Source organism: Chlorocebus sabaeus, chromosome 5 (genome assembly GCF_047675955.1).
Source record: "Chlorocebus sabaeus isolate Y175 chromosome 5, mChlSab1.0.hap1, whole genome shotgun sequence".
In the NCBI taxonomy this organism is placed as follows: domain Eukaryota; kingdom Metazoa; phylum Chordata; class Mammalia; order Primates; family Cercopithecidae; genus Chlorocebus; species Chlorocebus sabaeus.
The window spans coordinates 155,289-181,577 of NC_132908.1; the positions used below are offsets into that span (position 1 = coordinate 155,289).

The 26,289-nt window shown below is 55.1% G+C and overlaps 4 protein-coding genes and 1 long non-coding RNA gene across 8 annotated transcripts in view; 3 read left to right on the plus strand and 2 right to left on the minus strand.

Moving 5' to 3' along the window:
- The first annotated feature begins 3,770 nt into the window (after positions 1-3,770).
- LOC103231670 (hemoglobin subunit alpha) lies at positions 3,771-4,626 on the plus strand. The gene is made up of 3 exons (XM_073014956.1): positions 3,771-3,922; positions 4,040-4,244; positions 4,388-4,626. Exons 1-3 carry the CDS (start codon positions 3,828-3,830, stop codon positions 4,514-4,516), a joined length of 429 nt encoding a protein of 142 aa, XP_072871057.1. The 5' UTR covers positions 3,771-3,827; the 3' UTR covers positions 4,517-4,626.
- A 4,424-nt stretch (positions 4,627-9,050) lies between these two features.
- Positions 9,051-9,926, plus strand: HBA (hemoglobin subunit alpha). The gene is made up of 3 exons (XM_037996351.2): positions 9,051-9,222; positions 9,340-9,544; positions 9,688-9,926. The coding sequence occupies exons 1-3, from the start codon at positions 9,128-9,130 to the stop codon at positions 9,814-9,816; spliced, it is 429 nt and encodes a 142-aa protein (XP_037852279.1). The 5' UTR covers positions 9,051-9,127; the 3' UTR covers positions 9,817-9,926.
- Positions 9,707-14,160, minus strand: LOC103225289 (uncharacterized). Its single transcript, XR_012092875.1, has 2 exons — positions 14,063-14,160; positions 9,707-10,924 (listed from the first exon to the last, which is right to left on the minus strand). It is a non-coding gene; the product is annotated as an uncharacterized lncRNA (long non-coding RNA).
- HBQ1 (hemoglobin subunit theta 1) lies at positions 13,181-13,903 on the plus strand. The gene is made up of 3 exons (XM_007979769.3): positions 13,181-13,304; positions 13,390-13,594; positions 13,704-13,903. The coding sequence occupies exons 1-3, from the start codon at positions 13,210-13,212 to the stop codon at positions 13,830-13,832; spliced, it is 429 nt and encodes a 142-aa protein (XP_007977960.2). The 5' UTR covers positions 13,181-13,209; the 3' UTR covers positions 13,833-13,903.
- Positions 14,161-22,852: 8,692 nt separating the features above from the next.
- The window catches only part of LUC7L (LUC7 like), a 43,228-nt gene continuing 39,791 nt past the window's right edge, over positions 22,853-26,289 (minus strand). For 2 of the 4 annotated variants that reach the window (XM_007979790.3, XM_007979819.3), the window contains 3 exons: positions 24,398-24,427; positions 23,820-23,987; positions 22,853-23,197 (listed from right to left, as the gene is read on the minus strand). In XM_007979790.3, the coding sequence (XP_007977981.3) occupies positions 23,056-23,197; positions 23,820-23,987; positions 24,398-24,427 (340 nt within the window). In that variant the 3' untranslated portion in view covers positions 22,853-23,055. Of the gene's footprint in view, positions 23,198-23,782; positions 23,988-24,397; positions 24,428-26,289 lie in introns of all 4 variants that reach the window. The other 2 variants (XM_007979808.3, XM_007979801.3) reach the window with 2 other exon arrangements.

Genomic DNA, 26,289 nt, shown 5'->3' on the forward strand with positions numbered 1-26,289 from the left:
GGCCCTTGAGAGGGAAGGACCCTCCTCTCCCCGCTCACATTTTGGGTCCAACACCCACTCCAGGGCTCCACTGGCCACCCCTAACCATTCTTGCCCCAGACCCAGCCCCCAGCCCCTCATTCTTTGCTTCCCCCTGAAGCATGTTCCTGACCTTCCTCTCACTTGGTCCTGAGGTATGGCTCAGCCCACATCAAGAAACAATGCAAGTAGGTGGCCGACACGCTGACCAACGCCATGGCCCACTGAGATGACGTGCCCAGTGACTTGTCTGAGCTGAGGAAACTGCACGTCAACGAGCAGTGGGTGGACCCAGGCAACATCAGGGTGAGCTTTGGGCCGGGAGGAATCTAGGGTGTGGGGGCAGCTGGTCTTCCTCATAAGACACAGCATCCCATGCATTCGGGAAGGTGGAGCACAGCTGGCAGTGGTGTCTATGTCCCCCTGACTCTCTCCACGGTTCCTCGGTAAATGCCTGCTGGTGACATTGGTCCATCACACCCTTCCCAGTTTACCCATGTGGTGCCTCCATGGACAAATTCTTTCCTTTTGTGAGTAATGTGTTGACCTCCAAATACCATTAAGCTGGAGTGTTGGTGGCCATGCCCCCTGCCCACTGGGCCTCCCTCCAGGCCCTCCTCCCCTCCCCACCCCAGCACTTCCTGATCTTTGAATGAAGTCCCAGTAGGCAGCAGCCTGTGTGTGCCTGGGTTCTCTCTCTCCCTGAATGTGCCAGCCATGGAAGTGTTTTCCTGTCTCAGACCAAGGACCTCTCCGCAGCTGCATGGGGTTGGCGAGGGAGAACTGCAGGGAGTATGGGAGGGGAAGCTGAGGTGGGCCTGCTCAAGAGAAGGTGCTGAACCTGTCCCTGTCCTGAGAGGTGCCAGGCCTCCAGGCAGTGACTCAGGAGCTGCGGAGGAGAGAGGCCTCCAGGGTTCTTCTCAGGGAGTCCCAGCACTGCCACCCTCCTTTGAAATCTCCCTGGTTGAACTTACACATACACTCCCCATCAAAACAAGACGGAACAAAACAAACTAGCAAAATAGGCTGTTCCCGACACAAGTGCAGGTGCCTGAACATCTCTCTCATTCCCACGCCTTCCTGCCAGAGGGTAGGTGTCGGGAGTGAGGGCGCTGGCCCTACCCACCCGTCCTCTGTCATGGGAACCCTCCCAGAGCAGCCCAGTCAGTGGGGAAGGAGGAAGGGGCTGCGATGCTCACAGCCGGCAGCCTACACCCGGGGAGACTCTTCAGCAGAGTACCTTGCGGCCTCACTCCTGCACTTCTCCTGCACTTTATAAGGTGCTTTCAGAACTCACTGTGTGCCCAGCTCTGAGCGCCCAGATAATTGCCCCACCCAGGGCCTCTGGGACTTCCTGGTGCTTCTGCTTCCCCTGCTGCCAGCAACTTCTGGAAACGTCCCTGTCCCCGGTGCTGAAGTCCTGGAATCCATGCTGGGAAGTTGCACAGCCCATCTGGCTCTCAGCCCTCCTAAGAACATGAGCAGCACTTCCAGCCCAGCTCCTGTCCCAGAGCAAGCGTCCCCCTCCACACTCACACTACTGGATCAAGCTTTGGGGAGGGCGGAGAGGGCCCCGTCATCACTTTTCTTCTGGACATGGACCTCTGAATTGTTTTTTTTTTTTTTTTTTTGAGATGGAGTCTTGCTCTGTCGCCTGGGCGGGAGTGCAGTGGCCGGATCTCGGCTCACTGCAAGCTCGGCCTTCCGGGTTCACGCCATTCTCCTGCCTCAGCCTCCCATGTAGCTGGGACTACAGGCGCCCGCCACTTCGCCCGGCTATTTTTTTTTTGTATTTTTTAGTAGAGACGGGGTTTCACCGTGTTAGCCAGGATGGTCTTGATCTCCTGACCTCGTGATCCGCCTGTCTCAGCCTCCCCAAGTGCTGGGATTACAGGCTTGAGCCACCGCGCCCGGCCTGGACCTCTGAATTGTTGTGGAGTTCCCTCCCCCTCTCCATCCACTCTTCCTCCGCCTCACAGCCCAGAGCATTGTTATTTAAGCATAAACACTTAAAAAAATAAACTAAAATCCATCCCTGCTTTCACACACACACACACACACACACACACACACACACACCCTTTCTTGTGTTACTTAAAGTAGGAAAGAGTCTCTCTTTCCTGTCTCCTCACCCTCAGCCCCAAAAGAGACTACAGTGAAAGGTTTGGGACTAAGCCCACTGGCCCCATCCTATGCTGAGGGAACAGCTACAACTACAACTACTGCCGCAGGCCCTCTTTTTGGACAAAAATACCATCATACTGTAGATACCTGTGTACAACTTCCTATTCTCAGTGAACTGTCTCCTCTACACCCCTTTCAGCCAGTTCATTCAGCTCTATGCCATTCCATAGTCTCACTATTTCTATATTTCCATTACGATCCCGCCAAAAATCATCACTATTTATTTATTTATTTATTTATTTATTTATTTATTTATTTATTTTGAGACGGAGTTTCCCTCTTGTTGCCCAGGCTGGAGTGCAATGGCACAATCTCGGCTCACCGCATCTGCCTCCCGGGTTCAAGCGATTCTCCTGCCTCAGCCTCCTGAGTAACTGGGATTACAGCCACGTGCCACCGATCCCCGCTACTTTTGTATTTTTAGTAGAGACAGGGTTTCTCCATGTTGGTCAGGCTGGTCTCGAACTCCCGACCTCAGGTTTTTCACTTGTCTCAGCCTCCCAAAGTGCTGGGATTACAGGCATTAGCCACCGCGCCGGGCCAAACCATCACTTCTCATGAGCAGGGATGCACCCACTGGCACTACTGCACCTCCCACCCTTCCGCCACCAAGTCCACCCTTTCCTCACCCCACATCGCCCCCACCTCAATTCTGCAACCACAGGGGACTTCTTCCCCGTCCTCTCCCCACCCAGAGCCAAGTTTGTTTATCTGTTTACAACCACTATTTACCTAGCGAGTCTTCCATCAGAGCATTTGGAGAGACCAGGGTGTCACAGTGAACCACGACCTCTAGGCCAGTGGGAGAGTCAGTCACACAAACTGCACAGGGTCCCACTGTGAGTCCAGCACCCACCACCCCCACGCGCCACCCCACAAGCCCGGGTAGAGGAGTCTGAACCTGGAGCCGCCCTCAGCCCAGCCCCGTGCTTTTTGCGTCCCGGTATTTGTTCCTTCCTGGTGCCTGTCACTCAAGCACACTAGTGACTATCGCCAGAGGGAAAGGGAGCTGGAGGAAGCGAGACTGGAGAGGAGGACTGACTCTGCGCGGAAATTCTTTTGCGTTCCTATGAGCCAGGGCATCCGGGTGCGCGCATTCCTCCCCGCCCCGGATTGGGCGAAGCCTCCCGACTCACACTCGCTCGCCCGCGTGTTCCCTGATCCTGCGGGAGCTGACGCGCGTCCAGCGCGTGCCAGGCCGGGGCGGGGGTGCGGGCTGACTTTATCCCTCACTAGGGACGCTCGGGCGCCCCAAAGAAAAGGGTGGCGCTGCGCTCCGGGGTGGAAGAGCCGACAGCGTCCGACCCCAACGGGCCGGCCCCCTCGCCCAGCGTCGCGACCGCCCTGCTTCCTGGCGAGCTGGATGGGCGGGAGTGGAGTGGCGGGTGGAGGGTGGAGACGTCCTGGCCCCCGCCCCGTGTGCGCCCCCAGGGGAGGCCAAGCCCGCCGTCCGGCCCCGCGCAGGCCCTGTCCGGGACTCCCTTGCGGTCCAGGCCGCGCCCCGGGCTCCGCGCCAGCCAATGAGCACCGCCCTGCCGGGCGTGCCCCCGCGCCCGGAGCATAAACCCTGGCGCGCTCGCGGCCCCGCACTCTTCTGGTCCCCACAGACTCAGAAAGAACCCACCATGGTGCTGTCTCCTGCCGACAAGAGCAACGTCAAGGCCGCCTGGGGTAAGGTCGGCGGCCACGCCGGCGAGTATGGTGCGGAGGCCCTGGAGAGGTGAGGCCCCCTCCCCTGCTCCGACCCGGGCTCCTCGCCCGGCTTGACCCACCCGCCAACCGCAACCGTCCTGGCCCCGGACCCAAACCCCACCCCTCACTCTGCTTCTCCCCGCAGGATGTTCCTGTCCTTCCCCACCACCAAGACCTACTTCCCCCACTTCGACCTGAGCCACGGCTCTGCCCAGGTTAAGGGCCACGGCAAGAAGGTGGCCGACGCGCTGACCCTCGCCGTGGGGCACGTGGACGACATGCCCCACGCGCTGTCCGCGCTGAGCGACCTGCACGCGCACAAGCTTCGGGTGGACCCGGTCAACTTCAAGGTGAGCGGCGGGCCGGGAGCGATCTGGGTCGAGGGGCGAGATGGCGCCTTCCTCGCAGGGCAGAGCATCTGGCGGGTTGCGGGAGGTGCAGCGCAGGCGGCGGCTGCGGGCCCTCGGCCCCACTGACCCTCTTCTCTGCACAGCTCCTGAGCCACTGCCTGCTGGTGACTCTGGCCGCCCACCTCCCCGCCGAGTTCACTCCTGCGGTCCACGCCTCCCTGGACAAGTTCCTGGCTTCTGTGAGCACCGTGCTGACCTCCAAATACCGTTAAGCTGGAGCCTCGGTGGCCATGCTTCTTGCCCCTTGGGCCTCCCGCAAGGCCCTCCTCCCCTTCCTGCTCCCGTACCCCCTGGTCTTTGAATAAAGTCTGAGTGGGCGGCAGCCTGTGTGTGCCTGGGTTCTCTCTCTCCCTGAATGTGCCAGCCATAGAAGTGTTTTCCTGTCTCAGACCAAGGACCTCTCCGCAGCTGCATGGGGTTGGGGAGGGAGAACTGCAGGGAGTATGGGAGGGGAAGCTGAGGTGGGCCTGCTCAAGAGAAGGTGCTGAACCTGTCCCTGTCCTGAGAGGTGCCAGGCCTCCAGGCAGTGACTCAGGAGCTGCGGAGGAGAGAGGCCTCCAGGGTTCTTCTCAGGGAGTCCCAGCACTGCCACCCTCCTTTGAAATCTCCCTGGTTGAACTTACACATACACTCCCCATCAAAACAAGACGGAACAAAACAAACTAGCAAAATAGGCTGTTCCCAATGCAAGTGCAGGTGCCTGAACATCTCTCTCATTCCCACGCCTTCCTGCCAGAGGGTAGGTGTCGGGAGTGAGGGCGCTGGCCCTACCCACCCGTCCTCTGTCATGGGAACCCTCCCAGAGCAGCCCAGTCAGTGGGGAAGGAGGAAGGGGCTGCGATGCTCACAGCCGGCAGCCTACACCCGGGGAGACTCTTCAGCAGAGTACCTTGCGGCCTCACTCCTGCACTTCTCCTGCACTTTATAAGGTGCTTTCAGAACTCACTGTGTGCCCAGCTCTGAGCGCCCAGATAATTGCCCCACCCAGGGCCTCTGGGACTTCCTGGTGCTTCTGCTTCCCTGCTGCCAGCAACTTCTGGAAAAGTCCCTGTCCCCGGTGCTGAAGTCCTGGAATCCATGCTGGGAAGTTGCACAGCCCATCTGGCCCTCAGCCCTCCTAAGAACATGAGCAGCACTTCCAGCCCAGCTCCTGTCCCAGAGCAAGCGTCCCCCTCCACACTCACACTACTGGATCAAGCTTTGGGGAGGGCGGAGAGGGCCCCGTCATCACTTTTCTTCTGGACATGGACCTCTGAATTGTTGTGGAGTTCCCTCCCCCTCTCCACCATCCACTCTTCCTCCGCCTCACAGCCCAGAGCATTGTTATTTAAGCATAAACACTTAAAAAAATAAACTAAAATCCATCCATGCTTTCACACACACACACACCCTTTCTTGTGTTACTTAAAGTAGGAGAGAGTCTCTCTTTCCTGTCTCCTCACCCCTACCCCCAAAAGAGACTACAGTGAAAGGTTTGGGACTGAGCCCACCAGCCCCATCCTGTGCTGAGAGGGAACAGCTACAACTACAACTACTGCTGCAGGCCCTCTTTTTGGACAAAAATACCATCATACTGTAGATACCTGTGTACAACTTCCTATTCTCAGTGAACTGTCTCCCCCATATCACTTTCAGCCAGTTCATTCAGCTCTGTGCCATTCCACAGTTTCACTAATTATTATTTTCATTTAGTTTTGGTTTTTGAGATGGAGTCTCGCTCTGTCACCCAGGCTGGGGTGCAGTGGTGTGATTTGGCTCACTAGAACCTCCACCTCCTGGGTTGAAGTGATTCTCCTGCCTCCGCCTCCTAAGTAGCTGGGACTACAGGCGCAGGCCACCACACCTGGCTAATTATTTTTATTTTTAGTAGAGATGGGATTTCACTATGTTAGCCTCAGGTTATCTACCTGTCTCGGCCTCCTAAAGTGCTGAGATTATAGGAGTTAGCCGCCTCACCTGGCCTCATCGATTATTTCTATTGTTTCCGGTTATGATCCTTTGTATTTGTCCTCATAAGTCATTTGTCTTTTCTTTTTTTTTTTTTTTTTTTTGAGACGGAGTCTTGCTCTGTCGCCCAGGCTGGAGTGCAGTGGCTGGATCTCTGCTCACCGCAAGCTCCGCCTCCTGGGTTCACACCATTCTCCTGCCTCAGCCTCCCGAGTAGCTGGGACTACAGGCGCCGCCACCACGCCCGGCTAGTTTTTTGTACTTTTTAGTAGAGACGGGGTTTCACCGTGTTAGCCAGGATGGTCTCGATCTCCTGACCTCGTGATCCGCCCGTCTCGGCCTCCCAAAGTGCTGGGATTACAGGCTTGAGCCACCGCGCCCGGCCTGTCATTTGTCTTTCCTTATTAAGATGTAGAAGCTTGGCCAGGCGTGGTGGCTCACACCTGTAATCCCAGCACTTTGAGAGGCCCAGGCTGGCGGATCATGAGGTCAGGAGATCGAGACCATCCTGGCTAACACAGTGAAACCCCGTCTCTACTAAAAATACAAAAAAATTAGCTGCGCGTGGTGGCGGGTGCCTGTAGTCCCAGCTACTGGGGAGGCTGAGGCAGGAGAATGGTGTGAACCCGGGAAGTGGACCTTGCAGTGAGCTGAGATCATGCCACTGCACTCCAGCCTGGAAGACAAAGCGAGACTCCGTCTCAAAAAAAAAAAAAAAGAAAAGAAAAGAAAAGATGTGGGAGCTCTTTCCATACTAAGAGTACAAGACCTCGGCTGAGATACGTTCTCCAAGTCTTGCCTTAAGAGGGTTCAGGCAGTGGAGACATTGCAGTAAGATGCAGGAAGAAGGGGTTGTCCCAGGCCTGAGGTAAGGGGTCTTTGGTGACTTTAAGTTCCCACATCTCAAAAAAACAAAACAAAACAAAAAGGAGGGTGTGGTGGCTCATGCCTGTAATCCCAGCACTTTGGGAGGCTGAGATGGGCGGATCACCTGAGGTCGGGAGTTCGAGACCAGCCTGACCAACATGTAGAAACCCCGTCTCTACTAAAAATACAAAACTAGCCTGGCGTGATGGCCCAGGCCTGTAATCCCAGCTACTCAGGAGGCTGAGGCAGGAGAATCACTTGAACCCAGGAGGCGGAGGTTGCAGTGAGCTCAGATCATACCACTGCACTCCAGCCTGGACAACAAGAGCGAAACTCCATCTCAAAAAAAAAAAAGCCCCCATATCTTATCATTTTTTTTCTTTCCTTCAGGCTGTGGGCAGAGTCAGAAGAGGGTGGCAGACAGGGAGGGGAAATGAGAAGATCCAATGGGCCAACCATTGCTAAGCTGGTCGGAGCTACTTCCTTCTCTGCTCAAGGCTCCTGGACATCCAGAGCGGGGCCTGAGTAAGGGTCTTGGGGGGACGGGGCAGGGGGCAGGCTGAAGGGTGCCCAGCTGACGCACTCTCCAAAGCGAGGTCTTCTGCCAGACCCCCAGGAAATGACGTATCAGTGATTCCTCAGGCTGTTTTCTCCTCAGTACCATTCCCTCTAAAAAATCACTTTCCATGAGCAGGGATGCACTCACTGGCACTCCTGCACTTCTCACCCTTCCCCAGAAGTCCACTCCTTCCTTCCTCACCCTGCAGGAGCTGGCCAGCCTCATCACCCCCCTATCTCCCCACCTCCATTCTCCAACCACAGGGGCCTTGTCTCCTCTGTCCTTTCTCCTCCCTGAGCCAAGCCTCCTCTCTCCTCTACCTCCTCCACCTAATACATATCCTTAAGTCTCACCTCCTCCAGGAAGCTCCCACACTAACCCTAGTCCCCTTGAATGCCTCGTCCACACCTCCAGACCTCCTCAGGGCCTGTGATGAGGTTTGCACCTCTGTGTGTACTTGTGTGATGGCTGGAGGACTGCCTACCTCCCAGAGGATGTTGAATGCTCCAGGCGGTCCCGGTTGTTGCTTTATTTACTTGTTTCACAACTATTTACCTAGCGAGTCTTCCATCAGATAGCATTTGGAGAGATGGGGGTGTCACAGTGAACCACGACCTCTAGGCCAGTGGGAGAGTCAGTCACACAAACTGCACAGGGTCCCACTGTGAGTCCAGCACCCACCACCCCCACGCGCCACCCCACAAGCCCGGGTAGAGGAGTCTGAACCTGGAGCCGCCCTCAGCCCAGCCCCGTGCTTTTTGCGTCCCGGTATTTGTTCCTTCCTGGTGCCTGTCACTCAAGCACACTAGTGACTATCGCCAGAGGGAAAGGGAGCTGGAGGAAGCGAGACTGGAGAGGAGGACTGACTCTGCGCGGAAATTCTTTTGCGTTCCTATGAGCCAGGGCGTCCGGGTGCGCGCATTCCTCCCCGCCCCGGATTGGGCGAAGCCTCCCGACTCACACTCGCTCGCCCGCGTGTTCCCTGATCCTGCGGGAGCTGACGCGCGTCCAGCGCGTGCCAGGCCGGGGCGGGGGTGCGGGCTGACTTTATCCCTCACTAGGGACGCTCGGGCGCCCCAAAGAAAAGGGTGGCGCTGCGCTCCGGGGTGGAAGAGCCGACAGCGTCCGACCCCAACGGGCCGGCCCCCTCGCCCAGCGTCGCGACCGCCCTGCTTCCTGGCGAGCTGGATGGGCGGGAGTGGAGTGGCGGGTGGAGGGTGGAGACGTCCTGGCCCCCGCCCCGTGTGCGCCCCCAGGGGAGGCCAAGCCCGCCGTCCGGCCCCGCGCAGGCCCTGTCCGGGACTCCCTTGCGGTCCAGGCCGCGCCCCGGGCTCCGCGCCAGCCAATGAGCACCGCCCTGCCGGGCGTGCCCCCGCGCCCGGAGCATAAACCCTGGCGCGCTCGCGGCCCCGCACTCTTCTGGTCCCCACAGACTCAGAAAGAACCCACCATGGTGCTGTCTCCTGCCGACAAGAGCAACGTCAAGGCCGCCTGGGGTAAGGTCGGCGGCCACGCCGGCGAGTATGGTGCGGAGGCCCTGGAGAGGTGAGGCCCCCTCCCCTGCTCCGACCCGGGCTCCTCGCCCGGCTTGACCCACCGGCCACCCGCAACCGTCCTGGCCCCGGACCCAAACCCCACCCCTCACTCTGCTTCTCCCCGCAGGATGTTCCTGTCCTTCCCCACCACCAAGACCTACTTCCCCCACTTCGACCTGAGCCACGGCTCTGCCCAGGTTAAGGGCCACGGCAAGAAGGTGGCCGACGCGCTGACCCTCGCCGTGGGGCACGTGGACGACATGCCCCACGCGCTGTCCGCGCTGAGCGACCTGCACGCTCACAAGCTTCGGGTGGACCCGGTCAACTTCAAGGTGAGCGGCGGGCCGGGAGCGATCTGGGTCGAGGGGCGAGATGGCGCCTTCCTCGCAGGGCAGAGCATCTGGCGGGTTGCGGGAGGTGCAGCGCAGGCGGCGGCTGCGGGCCCTCGGCCCCACTGACCCTCTTCTCTGCACAGCTCCTGAGCCACTGCCTGCTGGTGACTCTGGCCGCCCACCTCCCCGCCGAGTTCACCCCTGCGGTGCACGCCTCCCTGGACAAGTTCCTGGCTTCTGTGAGCACCGTGCTGACCTCCAAATACCGTTAAGCTGGAGCCTCGGTGGCCATGCTTCTTGCCCCTTGGGCCTCCCGCCAGGCCCTCCTCCCCTTCCTGCACCCGTACCCCCTGGTCTTTGAATAAAGTCTGAGTGGGCGGCAGCCTGTATGTGCCTGAGTTTCTTCCCTCAGCGAAGGTGCCAGGGATGGGCGTGGACAGCAGCTGGGACACACATGGCTAGGACCTCTCTGCAGCTGGATAGGGTAGGAAAGGGCAGGGGCGGGAGGAGGGGAGAGAGGAAGGAAGTTGAGCCATGGCAAAGTCCAGCTGGAAAACCGCTGGACCCTAGAGTGCTTTGAGGATGCATTTGCTCTTTCCTGAGTTTTATTCCCAGGCCTTTCAGATTCAATGCAGGTTTGTTGAAATAATGAATGTATCCATCTTTACATTTCTAGGCACTCTTGTGCCAAGAACTGGCTGCTTTCTGCCTGAGACCTCACTGGTTTCCCAGAGGTCCTCTCAGATATGGGTGGTGGGTAGGTTAGGGAAGTCCCACTCCAGGGCGGCTGCATTGATCCCCCATTGTCCCCACTAGTCTCTGGAACACCTCCCAGATACAGGCACAGTTTAGATGAAATCAGGGGTGAGGGGCGCAACCGCAGGCCCCAGACAACTCAACAGGGGTTCCCCTTTCACCCCCAGGCCATCCTAGGATGCTCACAAGGATCTAGACACTGATGCCCTGGGGCTGGCAAGGCCAGGAGGTCGTCTCTGGGCCCAGCTCAGGGCTCAGCTCAGCACCCACTCAGCTCCCCTGAGGCTGGGGAGCCTGTCCCATTGTGACTGGAGAGGAGAGCCAGACCACAGAGTCCTGGCTAGAAGGTCCCTCCTCCCTGCAGCGTAGTTTCTCTTTGCTGAGCAGGCTCTCAGTGCCTGGGGTATCAGAGGGAGGGTTCCCAGACATCGCAGCCATAAAGCCCTGGCCCTCAACTGATAGCAGTATCTTTTCTTCCCTAAGCCCATGAATTGCCCTTGGTAAATACCTGTGGCAGGCCCTCTGCCTGCGTTTGTGATGTCCTTTCCACAGCCTGTGGGTACAGTATCAACTTTCAGGAAGATAGGGTCTTCATTATTTCATCAGGAAGAATGGAGGTCTGACCTAAAGGTAGAAATATGTCAAATGTACATCAGTGGGCTGGTTGGAGTGCAGCAGTGTTTACAATTAATTGATCAGAATCAGTTATAAATTTATTGTTTTCTTCTCCACTCCTGCTGCTTCAGTTGACTAAGCCTAAGAAAAAATTATAAAAATTGGCCAGGCATGGTGGCTCATGCCTGTAATTGTAGCACTTTGGGAGGCTGAGGCAGGTGGATCACCTGAAGTCAGGGGTTCAAGACCAGCCTAGCCAACATGGTGAAACCCTGTCTCTACTAAAAGCACAAAAATTGGCTGGGTGCAGTGACTGATGCCTGTAAACCCAGCACTTTGGTAGGCGGAGGTTGCAGTGAGTCAAGATTGTGCGATTGCACTCCAGCTTGGGCAACAAGAGCGAAACTCCATCTCAAAATAAATAAATAAAATAAAATAAATTAGCCCAGCAGCTGGGCACGGTGGCTCACGCCTGTAATCCCAGCACTTTGGGAGGCCAAGGCAGGCAGATCACAAGGTCAGGAGTTTGAGACCAGCCTGGCCAATATGGTGAAACCACATCTCAACCAAAAATACAAAAAATTAGCCGGGTGTGGTGGCACATGCCTGTAATCCCAGCTACTCAGGAGGCTGAGGCAGGAGAATCACTTGAACTCAGGAGGCAGAGGTTGTGGTGATGCGAGATCACACCATTGCACTCTAGACTGGGCAACAAGAGCGAAGCTCCATCTCAAAAAGAAAAAGTTATAAAAATTATACATCAGTAGACGAATGGGTAAATAAAACGTGGTGGTCTACACATACAAGGGAATATTATTTGGCCATAAAAAGAAATGAAACACTGATAGGATGTAGCTGCACCTTGAAAATATTTGACAAGAAGCCAGACACCAAAGGTCACATATTGCATGACCCCATCTATATGCAATATCCACTACAGCCAAAACCATAGGAACCAAAAGCAGATTAGTGGCTGATGGGCCAGAGTTACTGTTTATTTTGTTTGTTTGTTTGTTTTTGTTTTGAGAAGGAGTCTTGCTCTGTCGCCCAGGCTGGAGTGCAGGGGCCGGATCTCAGCTCACTGCAAGCTCCGCCTCCCGGGTTTACGCCATTCTCCTGCCTCAGCCTCCCCAGTAGCTGGGACTACAGGCGCCCGCCACCTCGCCTGGCTAGTTTTTTGCATTTTTTAGTAGAGACGGGGTTTCACCGTGTTAGCCAGGATGGTCTCGATCTCCTGACCTCGTGATCCGCCTGTCTCGGTCTCCCAAAGTGCTGGGATTACAGGCTTGAGCCACCGCGTCCGGCCCAGAGTTACTGTTAATGAGTACAGAGCTGGCGTTTGGGATGATGAAAAAGCTCCGACCTAGACAGTGGAGATGGTTCCATAACACTGTAAATGTTCTTAGTATCACCAAATTTTACACCTGAAAAATGGCTAAAATGATAATTTATGTCGATTTTAGCACAATTTTTTTAAAACAAAAAAGCTATAAGGGGTACAGCAGAGTGAGTGTTGCATACGCATTTACTATGATTCTTGGGTTATATCCCAGGCACTCAGTAAACGTTCATTGCCCTGAAGAAACACTGCTACGAGTCAGGCACCTGACAGTTGTTATCCGTTTAATCCTCACAATCTGAGAAGAAATTGTCACCCTCATTTTATATAATAAATGAGAAAATAGACTCGGGTAAGTGTCACAATAGACTCAAGAGGCAGAATAAACTGACTTCCAATGACAAATCCATGCCCAAATTCAGTGTTATAATAATACAGACGGCCGGGCGCGGTGGTTCACGCCTGTAATCCCAGAACTTTGGGAGGACGAGGCGGATCACCTGAGGTCAGGAATTTGAGATCAGCCTGACCAACATGGTGAAACCGTGTCTCTACTAAAAATACAAAATTGGCTGGGTGTGGTGGCGGCGCCTGTAGTCCCAGCTACTCGGGAGACTGCGGCAGGAGAATCGCTTGAACCCGGGAGGCGGAGGTTGCCGTGAGCCGAAATCGCGGCACTGCACTCACCGCACCCGGCCAATTTTTGTGTTTTTAGTAGAGACTAAAAACTATATGGTGAACACCTAAGACGGGGGGCCTTGGATCCAGGGCGATTCAGAGTTCCCCCGGTCGGAGCTGTCGGAGATGGAGGCCGCGCGGTCCCGGGATCCGGGACCAGGCCCTGGACCCCGGGGTGGCGAGGCCGCAGCGCGGCGCCCCCTGGTGGCCGCGGGACCCCTGGCCGGTCCGCGCAGGCGCAGCGGGGGCGCAGGGCGCGGCGGGTTCCAGCGCGGGAATGGCGCTGTCCGCGGAGGACCGGGCGCTGGTGCGCGCCCTGTGGAAGAAACTGGGCAGCAACGTCGGCGTCTACGCTACTGAGGCCCTGGAGAGGTGCGGCGAGGCTGGGCGTCCCCGCCCTCCGGGGCCCTGCCTCCCCAAGCCCCCCGGACGCGCCTCACCGCCGTTCCTCTCGCAGGACCTTCCTGGCTTTCCCCGCCACGAAGACCTACTTCTCCCACCTAGACCTGAGCCCCGGCTCCGCCCAGGTTAGAGCACACGGCCAGAAGGTGGCGGACGCGCTGAGCCTCGCCGTGGAGCGCCTAGACGACCTACCCCGCGCGCTGTCCGCTCTGAGCCACCTGCACGCTTGCCAGCTGCGAGTGGACCCAGCTAACTTCCCGGTGAGCGGCTGCCGTGCTGGGCCCCTGTTCTCGGGAGGGCTCCGGCGGGGCGGGTGCGGGGGGCATGTGGGGCGTGTGCAGGCAAGTGAGCCTTGCGCGCTCGCTGCAGCTCCTGGGCCACTGCCTGCTGGTGACCCTCGCCCGGCACTACCCCGGAGACTTCAGCCCGGCGCTGCAGGCGTCGCTGGACAAGTTCCTGAGCCACGTGATCTCTGCGCTGGCTTCCGAGTACCGCTGAACTGTGGGTGGGTGGCCGTGGGACCCCCAGGCCATCTTCCCCGTGTATGAGTAAAGCCTCCCCAAGGTGCAGCCTTCTTGCCGTGCTCTCTCAAAGGCAGGACGCGAGAACAAGGGGCCGCCCCGCCCCACGGAAAAGCGAGGGTCTGGGGCGCACCCCCAGTGCCCAGATCCAGGCGCGCCTCATCCCACCCCCAGCAGGTTTGGGGCCTCGGCCACGGGGGCACCGACCTGTGTGCGGCCTGACCCTCCCGAGTGCGGTGGCAGGTAGGGGCTGCGAGGACGACCGACTCTGCCCATCCCGAGGGCGGCTAGCTTCGTCCTCCCCACTCCCGGTCAAGCACGCGGCCCAGGCCCACTGCGAGAACTCCGCACCTGCAGCGTGAACGCGCGCGGGCGGCGTCAGGACCCGGGGCCGACTCGGAACAGGTTAGGGAACAGCGCCCCCTCCCGGCGCGAGTCGGTACCTGTGCAACGCCCAGCCCGCTAATGGCTCCACAGCTGTGGCCTGGAATCGGGGACCTGGGGTGCCGGGGGCGTTGTGGTGGGGGAGGTGGGACCAGCCCCAGCACCTAGCCACGTAGCAGGCAAGGTGGACCAGGAGCCGACCCAGACCCCTGCCTTCACCCGACACCACTACGGAGAGGGAAGCTAGGCCTTCATTTTTATACTTGTCCACATAAAACCAGTCATGGTCATTGTAGAACTTCCAAAAACAACGCTTGCTGCACCTTCCTGTGTATCCCAGGTCCAGGAATGGGTGCAGCACATCCTTCAGCTCCCACTTGACACGTGGCAAACTGTGTTATGTGTAAACAAGAACAGGACATGGCTGTCACATCCGAGAGCACATGTGTAACACAGACATACACACACACACACACGGGACAGAGACAGGCCCCACCCAGACCCCTAACATTTAATGCGTAGCTGTTCCAGTCTTTTTTTTTTTTTGAGACGGAGTTTAGCTCTGTCACCCAGGCTGGAGTGCAGTGGCCTGATCTCGGTTCACTGCAAGCTCTGCCTCCCGGGTTCACACCATTCTCCTGCCTCAGCCTGCCAAGTAGCTGGGACTACAGGTGCCCGCCACCTTGCCCAGCTAATTTTTTGTATTTTTAGTAGAGACGGGGTTTCACCATGTTGTCCAGGATGGTCTCGATCTCCTGACCTTGTGATCCGCCCGTCTCGGCCTCCCAAAGTGCTGGGATTATAGGCGTGAGCCACCGCGCCCGGCCGTTCCAGTCTTTCTAGGCACATGTAGAGATGCTTTTCCTCAGAAATAGTATTCTCAAGGTGACACTGAGAAGTGGAAAGGCTGGGCACAGTGGCTCATGCCTGTAATCCCAGCACTCCGGAGGCCAAGGTAAGCAGATCACCTGAGACCAGAAGTTCAAGACCAGCCTGGGTAACATGGTGAAACCCCGTGTTTACTAAAAATACAAAAATTAGCTGGGTGTGGTGGTGTGCACCTGTAATCCCAGCTTCAGGAGGCTGAGGCAGGAGAATGGCTTGAACCCAGAAGGCAGAGGCTGCAGTGAGCAGAGATCACACCACTGCACTCCAGCCTGAGAGACAGAGCGAGACTCCATCTCAAAAAGAAAGGGGAGAGGAGGAGCTGAAGAAAATATACATGTGGCAGATAAAGGTTATCTCTACTACATCTGATCTCCGGGCCAGGCATGGTGGCTCATGCCTGTAATCCCAGCACTTTGGGAGGCAGAGGCAGGTGGATCACCTGAGGTCAGGAGTTTTGAGACCAGCCTGGGCAACATGGTGAAACCCCTTCTCTACTAAAAATACAAAAATTAGCTGGGCGTAGTGGTGGGCACCTGTAATCCCAGCTATTCAGGAGGCTGAGGCAGGAGAACCACTTAAACGAGGGAGGCAGGAGATTACAGTGAGCTGAAATCAAGCCACTGCACACCAGCCTGGGTGACAGAGCAAGACTCCATCTCAGGAAAAACAAACAAAAAACAGATAGATCTCCAAATTATCTTTCTTCTGGCCCTGTACTCCCTATCCCTTTCTAGTCCATCAAACTAACAGAAAAGCCAGAAGACAGGCCACTCAGATGGACCAAAGGCCAACGGACATTTGCAGCGATGTTCAAAGACATGCACCTAGCTGGGCACACGGCAGCCCACACCTGTACTCCCAGCACTTGGAGAGGCTGGGGTGGGAAGACTGCTTCAGCCCAGGAGTTTGAGACCAGCCTGGGCCATCTAGGGAGACCCTGTCTCTACAAAACTTTAAAAATTAGCCAGGCGTGGTGGCATGTGCCTGTAGTCCCAGCTATTCAGGACACTGCGGTGGGAAAATCACTTCAGCAGGGCAGGTAAGGCTGCAGTGAGCTCTGATCGTCTGGGTGACAGTGAGACCCCGTCTCAGAAACAAAAAACCAAAAACCGGGTCACGTCTGTAATCCCAGCACTTTGGGAGGGTGAGGTGGGTGGATCGCAAGGTCAGGAGGTCAAGGCCATCCTAGACAACAGGGTGAAAGCCTGTCTCTACTAAAAATACAAAAATTCGTTGGGCATGGCGACAGGTGTCATAATCCCAGCTACTTGGGAAGCTGAGGCAGGAGAATCACTTGAACTGGGAGGTATAGGTTGCAGTGAGCTGAGACCCCGCCACTGCACTCCAGCCTGGTGACAGAACTAGACTCCGTCTCAAAAAAAAATAAAAAATAAAAAATATGATGCACAACCAATATATTCATAAACAGGAGACAGATTAAATTATGGTAGAGTCACAAGGGAATGCTGTGGACCCATCACAGAGAATTAGGTCAGTCAGAGCACAGATAAGGAGAAATGCCAGGACCTTCATATAACAGACCATGCCACAGTCAATATGTAAAGCATAAATCAATTTTTATATTAACATAACCGCAATAAAACTTGAAAATAGATACCAAATATTGGCAACAGTCTTCCATGTGTGTGGGACTACAGGGATAGAGAAGGCAACTGTCACCACTTGATATAATCCCAGAAAGGGAAAGCAGTTGGGGGTGAGTGATTTTTCATTTGTGTCTGTCTAGTTTTGAAAACTTTGCAGAAGGCTGGGCACGGTGGCTCAAGCCTGTAATCCCAGCACTGTGGGAGGCCGAGATGGGCGGATCACGAGGTCAGGAGATCGAGACCATCCTGGCTAACACGGTGAAACCCCGTCTCTACTAAAAAAAAATACAAAAAACTAGCCGGGCATGGTGGCGGGCGCCTGTAGTCCCAGCTACTCGGGAGGCTGAGGCAGGAGAATGGCGTAAGCCTGGGAGGCGGAGCTTGCAGTGAGCTGAGATCCGGCCACTGCACTCCAGCCTGGGTGACAGAGCCAGACTCCGTCTCAAAAAAAAAAAAAAAAAAAAAAAAAGAAAACTTTGCAGAAAACCTTGCTGTATTTATAGCTAAAATTGTATACACACACATCACTTCCTGGAGGGATGTTTACAGATGTGGAATTTCTGGGGTAAGTGTGCCCATGGCTACGGCTTTTGGGTAATATTGCCAAAATTGCCTTCATTTGTTTCACCAGTGGGAGGCCAGTGCCTGCACCCTTGACTGCTCTTCATGGTTGGGAGCTGACATTTGATTAGTGATGTCTTTTTAAAACTTAATCGGCCGGGGCCAGGTGCGGTGGCTCACACCTGTAATCCCAACACTTTGGGAGGCCAAGGTGGGCGGATCACGAGGTCAAGAGATCGAGACCATCCCGGCTAACACGGTAAAACCCCATCTCTACTAAAAATACAAAAAAAATAGCCGGTGGGGGGGTGGCGGGCGCCTGTAGTCCCAGCTACTCGGGAGGCTGAGGCAGGAGAATGGCGTGAACCCGGGAGGCGGAGCTTGCAGTGAGCCAAGATCGCACCACTGCATTCCAGCCTGGGCGACAGAGCAAGACTGTCTCCACAAAAAAAAAAAAAAAAAAAAAAAAAAAAAAAAAAAAAAGGCCGGGAACGGTGGCTCACGCCTGTAATCCCACCACTTTGGGAGGCTAGGCCGGGCTGATCACAAAGGAGATCGAGACCATTCTGGCCAACATGTTGAAACCCCATCTCTACTAAAAATATAAAAACTGGGCATGGTCATGCACGCCTGTAATGCCAGCTACTTGGGAGGCTGAGGCAGGAGGATCACTTGAACCAGAGAGTCAGAGGTTGGAGTCAGCTGAGATCTCACCACTGCACTCCAGCCTTGTGACAGAGTGAGAAAAAAAAAAAAGAAAACCTGTCCCCTAGCCCACCCATGAGTCCCCCTCTGCTGGGAACCACGAGGTTGGGTCTACGTTCTAGTCTCTGTCCTTGGGGTAGCTCGAGTCAGTCTGACCTCAATCATCCTGTGCTCCCAGAGCACAGGACCCGCAGCTGCTGCACCCTTGCACACAGGAGCAAGCACTTGGAGCCCAGGAGGCTCAGGGGCCCTGGGGAGCATCAGGCTCTCAGACTCCTGTAACTAGGTGTGGACACCCTCTTGGGCCTGGGATTACATTGGGAGCATCACTGAAGTTGGAAGAGCCAGACTCCATCCTCCCTGGAGATGTGTAGGTTGGAGGGAGCTGGCCCTGGCTCAAGGGCTCAGCCCACTTGGTACAGAACCCACCCAGAGGGGCAGATCTAGGGGAGCAGCTGTGGGCCCTCCACACTGTTGGGGAGACTCACCGGTCCACTCAAGTCCAGGGTAATTTGCACTCTGCCTTTTTTTCTTTTTTTTTGAGACGGAGTCTTGCTCTGTCACCCAGGCTGGGGTGCAGTTGTGCAATCCTGGCTCACTGCAACTTCCAGCTCCTGGGTTCAAGTGGATCTCCTGCCTCGGCCTGCTGAGTAGCAGGGATTACAGGTGCCTGCCACCACGTCTGGCTCATTATTATAGTTTTAGTAGAGATGGGGTTTCACCATGTTGGCCAGGACAGTCTCAATCTCTTAACTTTGTGATCCGCCTGGCTCGGCCTCCGAAAGTGCTGGGATTGCAGACGTGAGCCACCGCGTCTGGCCGCACTCTGCCTTTTCTTTTTTTTTTTTGAGACGGAGTCTTGCTCTGTCGCCCAGGCTGGAGTGCAGTGGTGCAATCTCGGCTCACTGCAAGCTCCGCCTCCCGGGTTCCCGCCATTCTCCTGCCTCAGCCTCCTGAGTAGCTGGGACTACAGGTGCCCGCCACCGCACCCGGCTAATTTTTTTTTTTTGTATTTTTAGTAGAGACGGGGTTTCACTGTGGTCTCGATCTCCTGACCCTGTGATCCGCCCGCCTCGGCCTCCCAAAGTGCTGGGATTACAGGCGTGAGCCACCGCGCCCGGCCCGCACTCTGCCTTTTCAAAGCCACCCCTGCACAGATGGTGGTGAAGGCTGTACAACGATGTAGATACACTTCAGGCCATTGAACTGTACACTGAAAAAGTGTTACAACAGCACATTTTATGCGCACTTTACTCCATCCTGACTGGGCGTGGTGGCTCACGCCTATAATCCCAGCACTTCGGGAGGCCGACGCGGGCGGATCTTGAGGTCAGGAGATTTGAGAACATCCTGGCGAACACAGTGAAACCCCATCTCTACTAAAACAAACAAACAAACAAATTAGCCGGGCGTGATGGCGGGCACCTGTAGTCCTAGCTACTCGGGAGGCTGAGGCAGAAGAATGGCATGAACCCAGGAGGCAGAGCTTGCAGTGAGCCAAGTCTGTGCCACTGCACTCCAGCCTGGGCGACAGGGTGAGACTCTGTCTCAAAAAACAATAAATGAATAAAAAATAAAAATAAATAAAAGTTCCATCCTGGCCAACATGACTCTGGCTCCAGGCTGCCACCCCATCCACCAAAGGATGCTACCCCAGATAGGGGTCCTCGGCCTGCTCCAGCACCTGCCTGTCCCATGATGGCTGTCTGTATACTGGAGTAGGAAATGGCCTCAGCTCTCATCCACATCTTCCTCTTCTCCCCCCAGGACTACCCTTAGCCTACTCAGGGATTGAGTCAAGGCCCATGTGCTCCCCAAGCCCAAGGGGACCCTGTTCAGGAGGCAAAGGTGGCACCAGGCCAGCCCCTGTCCAGCTGGTTTAGCGTTGACATCACCTACCAAACAGAGCCATTTACCTTTAAAAAAAAAAAAAAAAAAAAAAAAATTCACTGCCAGCTGTGGTGACTCACACCTGTAATCCTAGTGCTTTGAGAGGCTGAGGTGGGAAGACTGCTTGCGCCCAGTAGTTCCCAAGAATATCCTGAGCAACACAGTCAGACCTGTCTCTACAAAAAAATAAAATATTAGCCAAGTGTGGTAGTGCACGCCTATATCCCAGCTACTTGGAGGCTGGGGCAGGAGGAACACCTGAGTGCAGAAGTTCAAGGCTGCAGTGAGCCATGACTGCACCACTGCACTCCAGCGTGGGTGACAAAGATCGTCTCAAAAAATAAATAAATAAATTTTGGCCAGGCACGGAGGCTTACACCTATGATCCCAGCATTTTGGGAGGCCGAGGCGGGTGGATCACGAGGTCAGGAGTCTAAGACCAGCCTGGTCAAGATGGTGAAACCGTCTCTACTAAAAATACAAAAATTAGCCAGGCATGGTGGCGGGCCCCTGTAGCTAGTCAGGAGCCTGAGGCAGTGGTTGCAGTGAGCCAAGATCACACCATCCACACTTCAGTCTGGGAGACAGCGAGACTGTCTTAAAAAAAAAAAAAAAAAATTTTTTTTTTTTTTTTTTTTTTTAAATCACCAAATGTTCTGGAGAGGCCCCCTTCTCTTCTGTTCTCCACCAGCCTGGGGTACAGGCCAAGGTGGTACCCTGTGGGTGGAGACAAGGGCCTGTTCCACCGGACACTACAGACTTCTTCATATGGGAGGGATACACTTCCAGACCCATATACCTCCCAGTAGCCACCTTCAGCGAGATTTACTGGTACTGCTGTGGAAAGGAAGGACTCACTGTATTGGATGAAAAAAGTGAAAACGTGGGTCTCCTATAGCGGACTCTGACAGCAGAACCTGGTGTGGGTTATTTGGGAGTAGACAGAAGGGAGGGAGAAAGAGCTGTCGTGGGTGGTATCAGCAAAATTGCACTGGGGGCACGAAGCTCAGTTTGGTCAGCACCACCTGGCAGGTGTACTAAGAGCCCACCCAACTGTCCCTGCATGGTAGAGAGGAAGGAGCACCTCTCCGTGCACGGTTGGTGCCCCGGACGGCTGCACCAGCATGAGGCTACCAGGGTCGGCCGAGGACACGGATGCTGCATCCCAGGAGGTCCTGTCCCCTTCAGCTGTAATCAGCAGATACAGGGGACAGGATGTGAGTAATGAAGGCCAGGGGCACAGCACCTTTTCTGTAAACTCCACGCCCCGACCCAAAAAAAAAAAGAGAAAAAGGCAAAAACCAACTATTTGTCTACACATACAAATGTGTGCCTAGATGGAAAAGATCCGAACGATTCACAGTAGTGATGGCTCTGAGGGGGAGGCTGTCTGCTTAAGCCGCAGGGAAACTCAGGGTGCAACCCAACACTCATCACCCAGGCAGCCACAGCCGTGACCACAACGTGGGCTTGGGAACAGGGAACCCAGACCCAGCCACTCCCTCCCGGAAGACAGGAGGAAAGTTCACGTGTTGAATAAGGACCCGAGTCCCACGTGCAGGAAAAGGTGCGCGTGAGGAACACCAACACGGGTGGTGACTCCAAAGCACAGCATCAATCCCAAGTGACTCCTGCGCAGGGTGGGCCCTTCCACCCTCCTTTCCTTGCAGACGGCTGGCTGGGCAAGACCTGTGTCACGGGCTGGCAGAGCAGCCCACCTACCCATTTGTCCTCCTCGAGGGGACGGCCTGTGGCAGGAGAGCCCAGAGCATGGGCACCAGCTACATCTTGATACTGGTGGCGAAAAGACCCAGACCACAGCACCTGTGTGTGCCCACTGAGCCAACCAGCTCAAGGGTGGCATCTGTACCTCTGCAGAAACACAGCAGATGAGGATGACTATGTGTTAACAATGGAACCTCAGGAATTCCCTCCAAAAAATCTCCCACAAAGTGAAAAAGGGAAGGCGCTCCCATCATCTACACATTAGTCAGCAGTTACCCTTTTCAGAAGGGCTTCATTTTGGGTTTTTGTGATGTTATGAGACAGAGGCTTGCTGTCGCCCAGGCTGGATGCAATCTCGCCTCACTGCAACCTCCAGCTCCCGGGTTCAAGCGATTCTCCTGTCTCAGCCTCCCAAGTAGCTGTGATTACAGGTGTCCGCCACCATATCCGGCTAATTTTTGTAGTTTGGATAGAGACAGGGTTTCACCATATTGGCCAGGCTGGTCTCGAACTTGTGACCTCAAGTGATCTGCCTCCCAAAGTGCTGGGATTACAAGCGTGAGCCACTGCACCCAGCCCTTCATTTTGGTATCTGCCTGATGTAAAGCAGGTACATTAGAAAGAACTGAGAGGTGAGTAACATAATCAGCTCACATGGGACATGAGACAAACCACCTTTTTTTTTTTTCTTTTTTTTTTGAGACAGGGTTTTCCTGTCACCCAGGCTAGAGTGCAGTGGTGGAATCAAGGTTTGCCTCAGCCTCCTGGGCTCATCAGATCCTCCTGCCTCAGCCTTCTGAGTAGTAGCTGGGACTGCAGGCGTGTGTCACTATGCCCAGCCCCATAGGTCTCTGTTTAGTGCTGGTACCTTCAAAAGGGGAAGTGCGATGTAACTCACCTGAGTCCCAAGTTAAGGCTATGGCAGCAGCTGACCAGACAAGACAGCTTTTCCTAAATAAATGAAGGCAGAACGGGAGCCCCTCCCTCCTCCCCATTGGAGATGGGCAGCTCAGACACTCAGAAGGTTGTGTGGGACTGAGCAAACAGCATGCACACCTGGGTCCCGTCAGTCAGGTGCAGGGAAAAGGAAGTGCCCTGCCATCTACTGGATGCCAGAAGACAAGACATGGCCCACCAGTAAGTCGTGGTTTCTGTGAGGCGATGGTGGCGCTGGCACGGGGTCACAGTGAAGGGCCTCTAAGCAGAAGACAGCAGAGACCCCACTGCAGCCTCAGGAGGCAGTCGTCAGATTCATTTATTCCTACTCAACATGACCCCAGAACACAGGAGCAACTCTGTACAATTCTAGAAACTCACAGCTAGCTCCAAAACAATAGAAATTTTAAACTACAAAAGATGAGTTGTATTCAGCAAATATAAAGGGTAATTTTAGACTGTGTGAACGTTTATCAGACTATTTACAGCACCCAGGAGACGGGTTCAGATCTCGCCGGCCTCCTTCTCTTCCGACCTCCGTGAAGCCATCTTCCCGTTGGAGCTCTCAAGCCTCCAGTCCGGGGGCCCTCGCTCGCTCCGCCCGCTCTCCCAGGACTCCTCTCTGGATGCCCGCTCTCTGGAGAACCTGGGAAATGGGAACCAGAGGCTCAGTGGAGGCTGCTGCCCCACTTCTGCTGGCCGCTCAGGTACGACAATGGACCTGCAGACCAGGCCAGGGAAGGCCATGCATCCCTTATACCCGGACACCCCTCAGAGGCCAGCCAGACTTGCCCAACACATATGGAGTGTTAAATAGCCATTAAAAAGTGACCTTTGCAAAGATTTTTAATAAGGAGAGCCTTCACTGTAACATAAACAGTGCAAAGGAAAATACAACACTATATGCACAGAACATGACACTACGTAAAAACACAATGGAAAAAAAAGATCAAAAACAAAAACAAAAACAGAGGTAAGCAGGGCCTGGTGAGGACATAAGTCTCAGGCACTCTGTATGGACGTGACAGTGCACAGGCCCAGGGTGCAGGCTGGTGCATGGACAGCCCCTGCAGCATCACCTGGAGCTGCGTGAGCTCCTCCACAGCCCTCTCGCCTCTTCCCAGACCTGAGTCCCATTCACGACTCCCCAGCCCTACTCCTGAGTGAGCCCAGCCCCATCCCCACCAGACACGGCCCTCAGCAGACCCTGGGAACACAGAGAAGGGCTCACTCCTGGTTGCAGCTACCGAAGGAGTCAGAGTAGTTACTTGTATTTCGCACTCCGGTCCCGGGAAGCCCGACGATGTCCCCGGCTGTGGCTCCGGGAACGGCTGCGGTGGCGCCGATGTCTATCTCGGGACCGGGACCGGGACAACTTCCGTCGCTCTCGGGAGGTAGATCTTGACCGCCTCCGACGCCGATCCCGGGAGCGTGACCTGAAAAATCAGAAAGTTCCGAGGCTGAGACTCTATAGGTGCCAACACTACCAGGGCCCCACCCCTCAGCAGATTCTGCTCGCTGCTTTACTGACATTTTCCCCTTTACTCCCACAAATTTGGGTTTAAAATATTTCCATCAGTTCATCTCCAATGGTTAGGACCTTTCCAGTGAGGCCTCCTGAAAACATCTGGCCTGGATACTCCTGTCACCCTGCAGGCCCCGACCTTCCCTCTCATTAACAGTGGGAATCCGCCACTGCACCAAGCAACCCCTCGCCCTGTGCCCTTCACAAGCCAGCCCTGCCTGCCAGGTAACATTTGTAAAGGCATAGACATTAAATGTTCAGAAAAATGCTTATGGAAAGAGTTATCTGACTGACATCATTTTAATGGACCTGGAAACCTACCTCCTGCGATCTCTGGTTCTTGATCCCGACCTAAAAGGAGGAAAAACAGATGAACAAGGCCAGGCGTGGTGGCTCACACCTGTCATCCCAGCACTTCGGGGAGGCTGAGGCAGGCGATCACCTGAGGTCACAAGTTGGAGACCAGCCTGGCCAACGTGGTGAAACCCCATCTCTACTGAAAATACAAAAACTGGCCAAGCGTGGTGGCGGGTGCCTGTAATCCCAGCTACTCAGGCAACTGAGACAGGAGAATCACTTGAACCCAGGAGGCAGAGGTTGCAGTGAGCTGAGATCGCACCACTGCACTCCAGCCTGGGCAATAAGAATAAAACTTTGTCTCAAAAAACAAGTGAATGACTTCCCGAAAGCACCCGTTCCTCACCCTCTCAGGGTTGGGGGAGGGGGAGGGCTCCACATATCAGAAGGGAGGCACTACCCCCAAAGGCCTACTGTGTTCAAGCTGCCTGCGTGTTCCCAGTTTGAATGCGAAGTGCCACTGCTCCCATCCCCACAGCCACTCTGTGGCAGCCGCTCTGTGGCACACTCAGTGTGTGTCACCTGAGCCTCACAGAGGGGGCCACATCTGAGCACCAGACACAGCCTTTTAACATTACAAGGGCCATGAAAAGTCTGCACCAACTGTGCTGCACCCAAGTCCTACAAATGACTCTCCAGTCTTTACACCCAAGTCCTATAAATTATTCTCCAGTCTTTACAACAGACTCCAGCACAGAACGTGCAGCCAGCAAGTGGGGCACACTAAAACACCAAAAAGTGAAAGCAAAGCCGTAAGTTCCAGACACAGGCTTCCTGCCAGGTGAGAGTCATCAGCTCATTCTGCCACACAACTAGCGTCTGAAAAAGGCAAGCTATGAGCCATTAAGGTGCCCATAAGCCATTAAGGTCAAGCGGCCCCATGTACACCCACAACACGCACGGCCTAAACATGACAGTGCATGTAAAAATGTCCAACTCCATGTAAAAAATGGATTGTGTGTTTTGCTTAATATTTTTTTCTATACTAAGTTTCTGTGCAATCAGAATCTCCCGCTGGATGATTAAAACAACAAACAGCTGGGCGCAGTGGTTCACACCTGTAATCCCAGCACTCTGAGAGGCTGAGGTGGGCGGATCATGAGGTCAAGAGATCGAGACCAGCTTGGTCAACATGGTGAAACCCCGTCTCTACTAAAAATACAAAAATTAGCTGGGCGTGATGGCACAGGACTGTAGTCCCAGCTACTCGGGAGGCGAAGACAGGAGAATCGCTTGAACCCAGCGGGTGGAGGTTGCAGTGAGCCGAGATCGCACCACTGCACTCCAGCCTGGCAACAGAGCAAGACCCTATCTCAAAAACAAACAAAAACAACAACAACAAACACAATAAACATTCGCCCTGAGTTATGCACTGAGGAATTCTTTCAGGAAAACTGGTTTGGGAACCTTCCCGGACAACGAGCTGTGTCCAAGAAGATGTGGTTACTTCTGGCTCCTATCTTTTCTTTGAACTCCAATCAGAATCAACAGCCCCACCTCAAAACAGCCTCTCAACCTGAGTGTGGCCAGAGGCATCTTCTACTTCCCACCTCCTCCCACTGCAATACACCACATCCAGCCTTCCAACCTCTCCAAGCAGCAACTCCAGGCCCGAAACCAGAAGACCAGCTTCATTTCCTCCTCTGTACACTTCACACACTACCAGCAAATCCCATCAGTTTTATCCCAGAACTTCCCCGGACTCTTTCCGCCCCTTACCTGGCTTAAACTGCCACCTCCTCCATCTGGATTCTGCTACCCAGCTCCCCAGGGTCCTGCTGCTTTCACTCCAGCCCAGCACCCCTTGCCAAAGGGGGGTAGGCACCATCCCCCTCTGTAAACAGGTGTCCAACAGC

What these genes read in the sequence shown, in the direction of transcription:
- LOC103231670 (XM_073014956.1), top strand. Translation starts at nt 3,828, where the DNA reads ATGGTGCTGTCTCCTGCCGACAAGAGCAACGTCAAGGCCGCCTGGGGT. An exon ending in GGTGCGGAGGCCCTGGAGAG is followed by an intron (nt 3,923 to 4,039) that starts GTGAGGCCCCCT and finishes TTCTCCCCGCAG; the next exon opens with GATGTTCCTGTCCTTCCCCA. An exon ending in TGGACCCGGTCAACTTCAAG is followed by an intron (nt 4,245 to 4,387) that starts GTGAGCGGCGGG and finishes TTCTCTGCACAG; the next exon opens with CTCCTGAGCCACTGCCTGCT.
- HBA (XM_037996351.2), top strand. Translation starts at nt 9,128, where the DNA reads ATGGTGCTGTCTCCTGCCGACAAGAGCAACGTCAAGGCCGCCTGGGGT. An exon ending in GGTGCGGAGGCCCTGGAGAG is followed by an intron (nt 9,223 to 9,339) that starts GTGAGGCCCCCT and finishes TTCTCCCCGCAG; the next exon opens with GATGTTCCTGTCCTTCCCCA. An exon ending in TGGACCCGGTCAACTTCAAG is followed by an intron (nt 9,545 to 9,687) that starts GTGAGCGGCGGG and finishes TTCTCTGCACAG; the next exon opens with CTCCTGAGCCACTGCCTGCT.
- HBQ1 (XM_007979769.3), top strand. Translation starts at nt 13,210, where the DNA reads ATGGCGCTGTCCGCGGAGGACCGGGCGCTGGTGCGCGCCCTGTGGAAG. An exon ending in GCTACTGAGGCCCTGGAGAG is followed by an intron (nt 13,305 to 13,389) that starts GTGCGGCGAGGC and finishes TTCCTCTCGCAG; the next exon opens with GACCTTCCTGGCTTTCCCCG. An exon ending in TGGACCCAGCTAACTTCCCG is followed by an intron (nt 13,595 to 13,703) that starts GTGAGCGGCTGC and finishes CGCTCGCTGCAG; the next exon opens with CTCCTGGGCCACTGCCTGCT.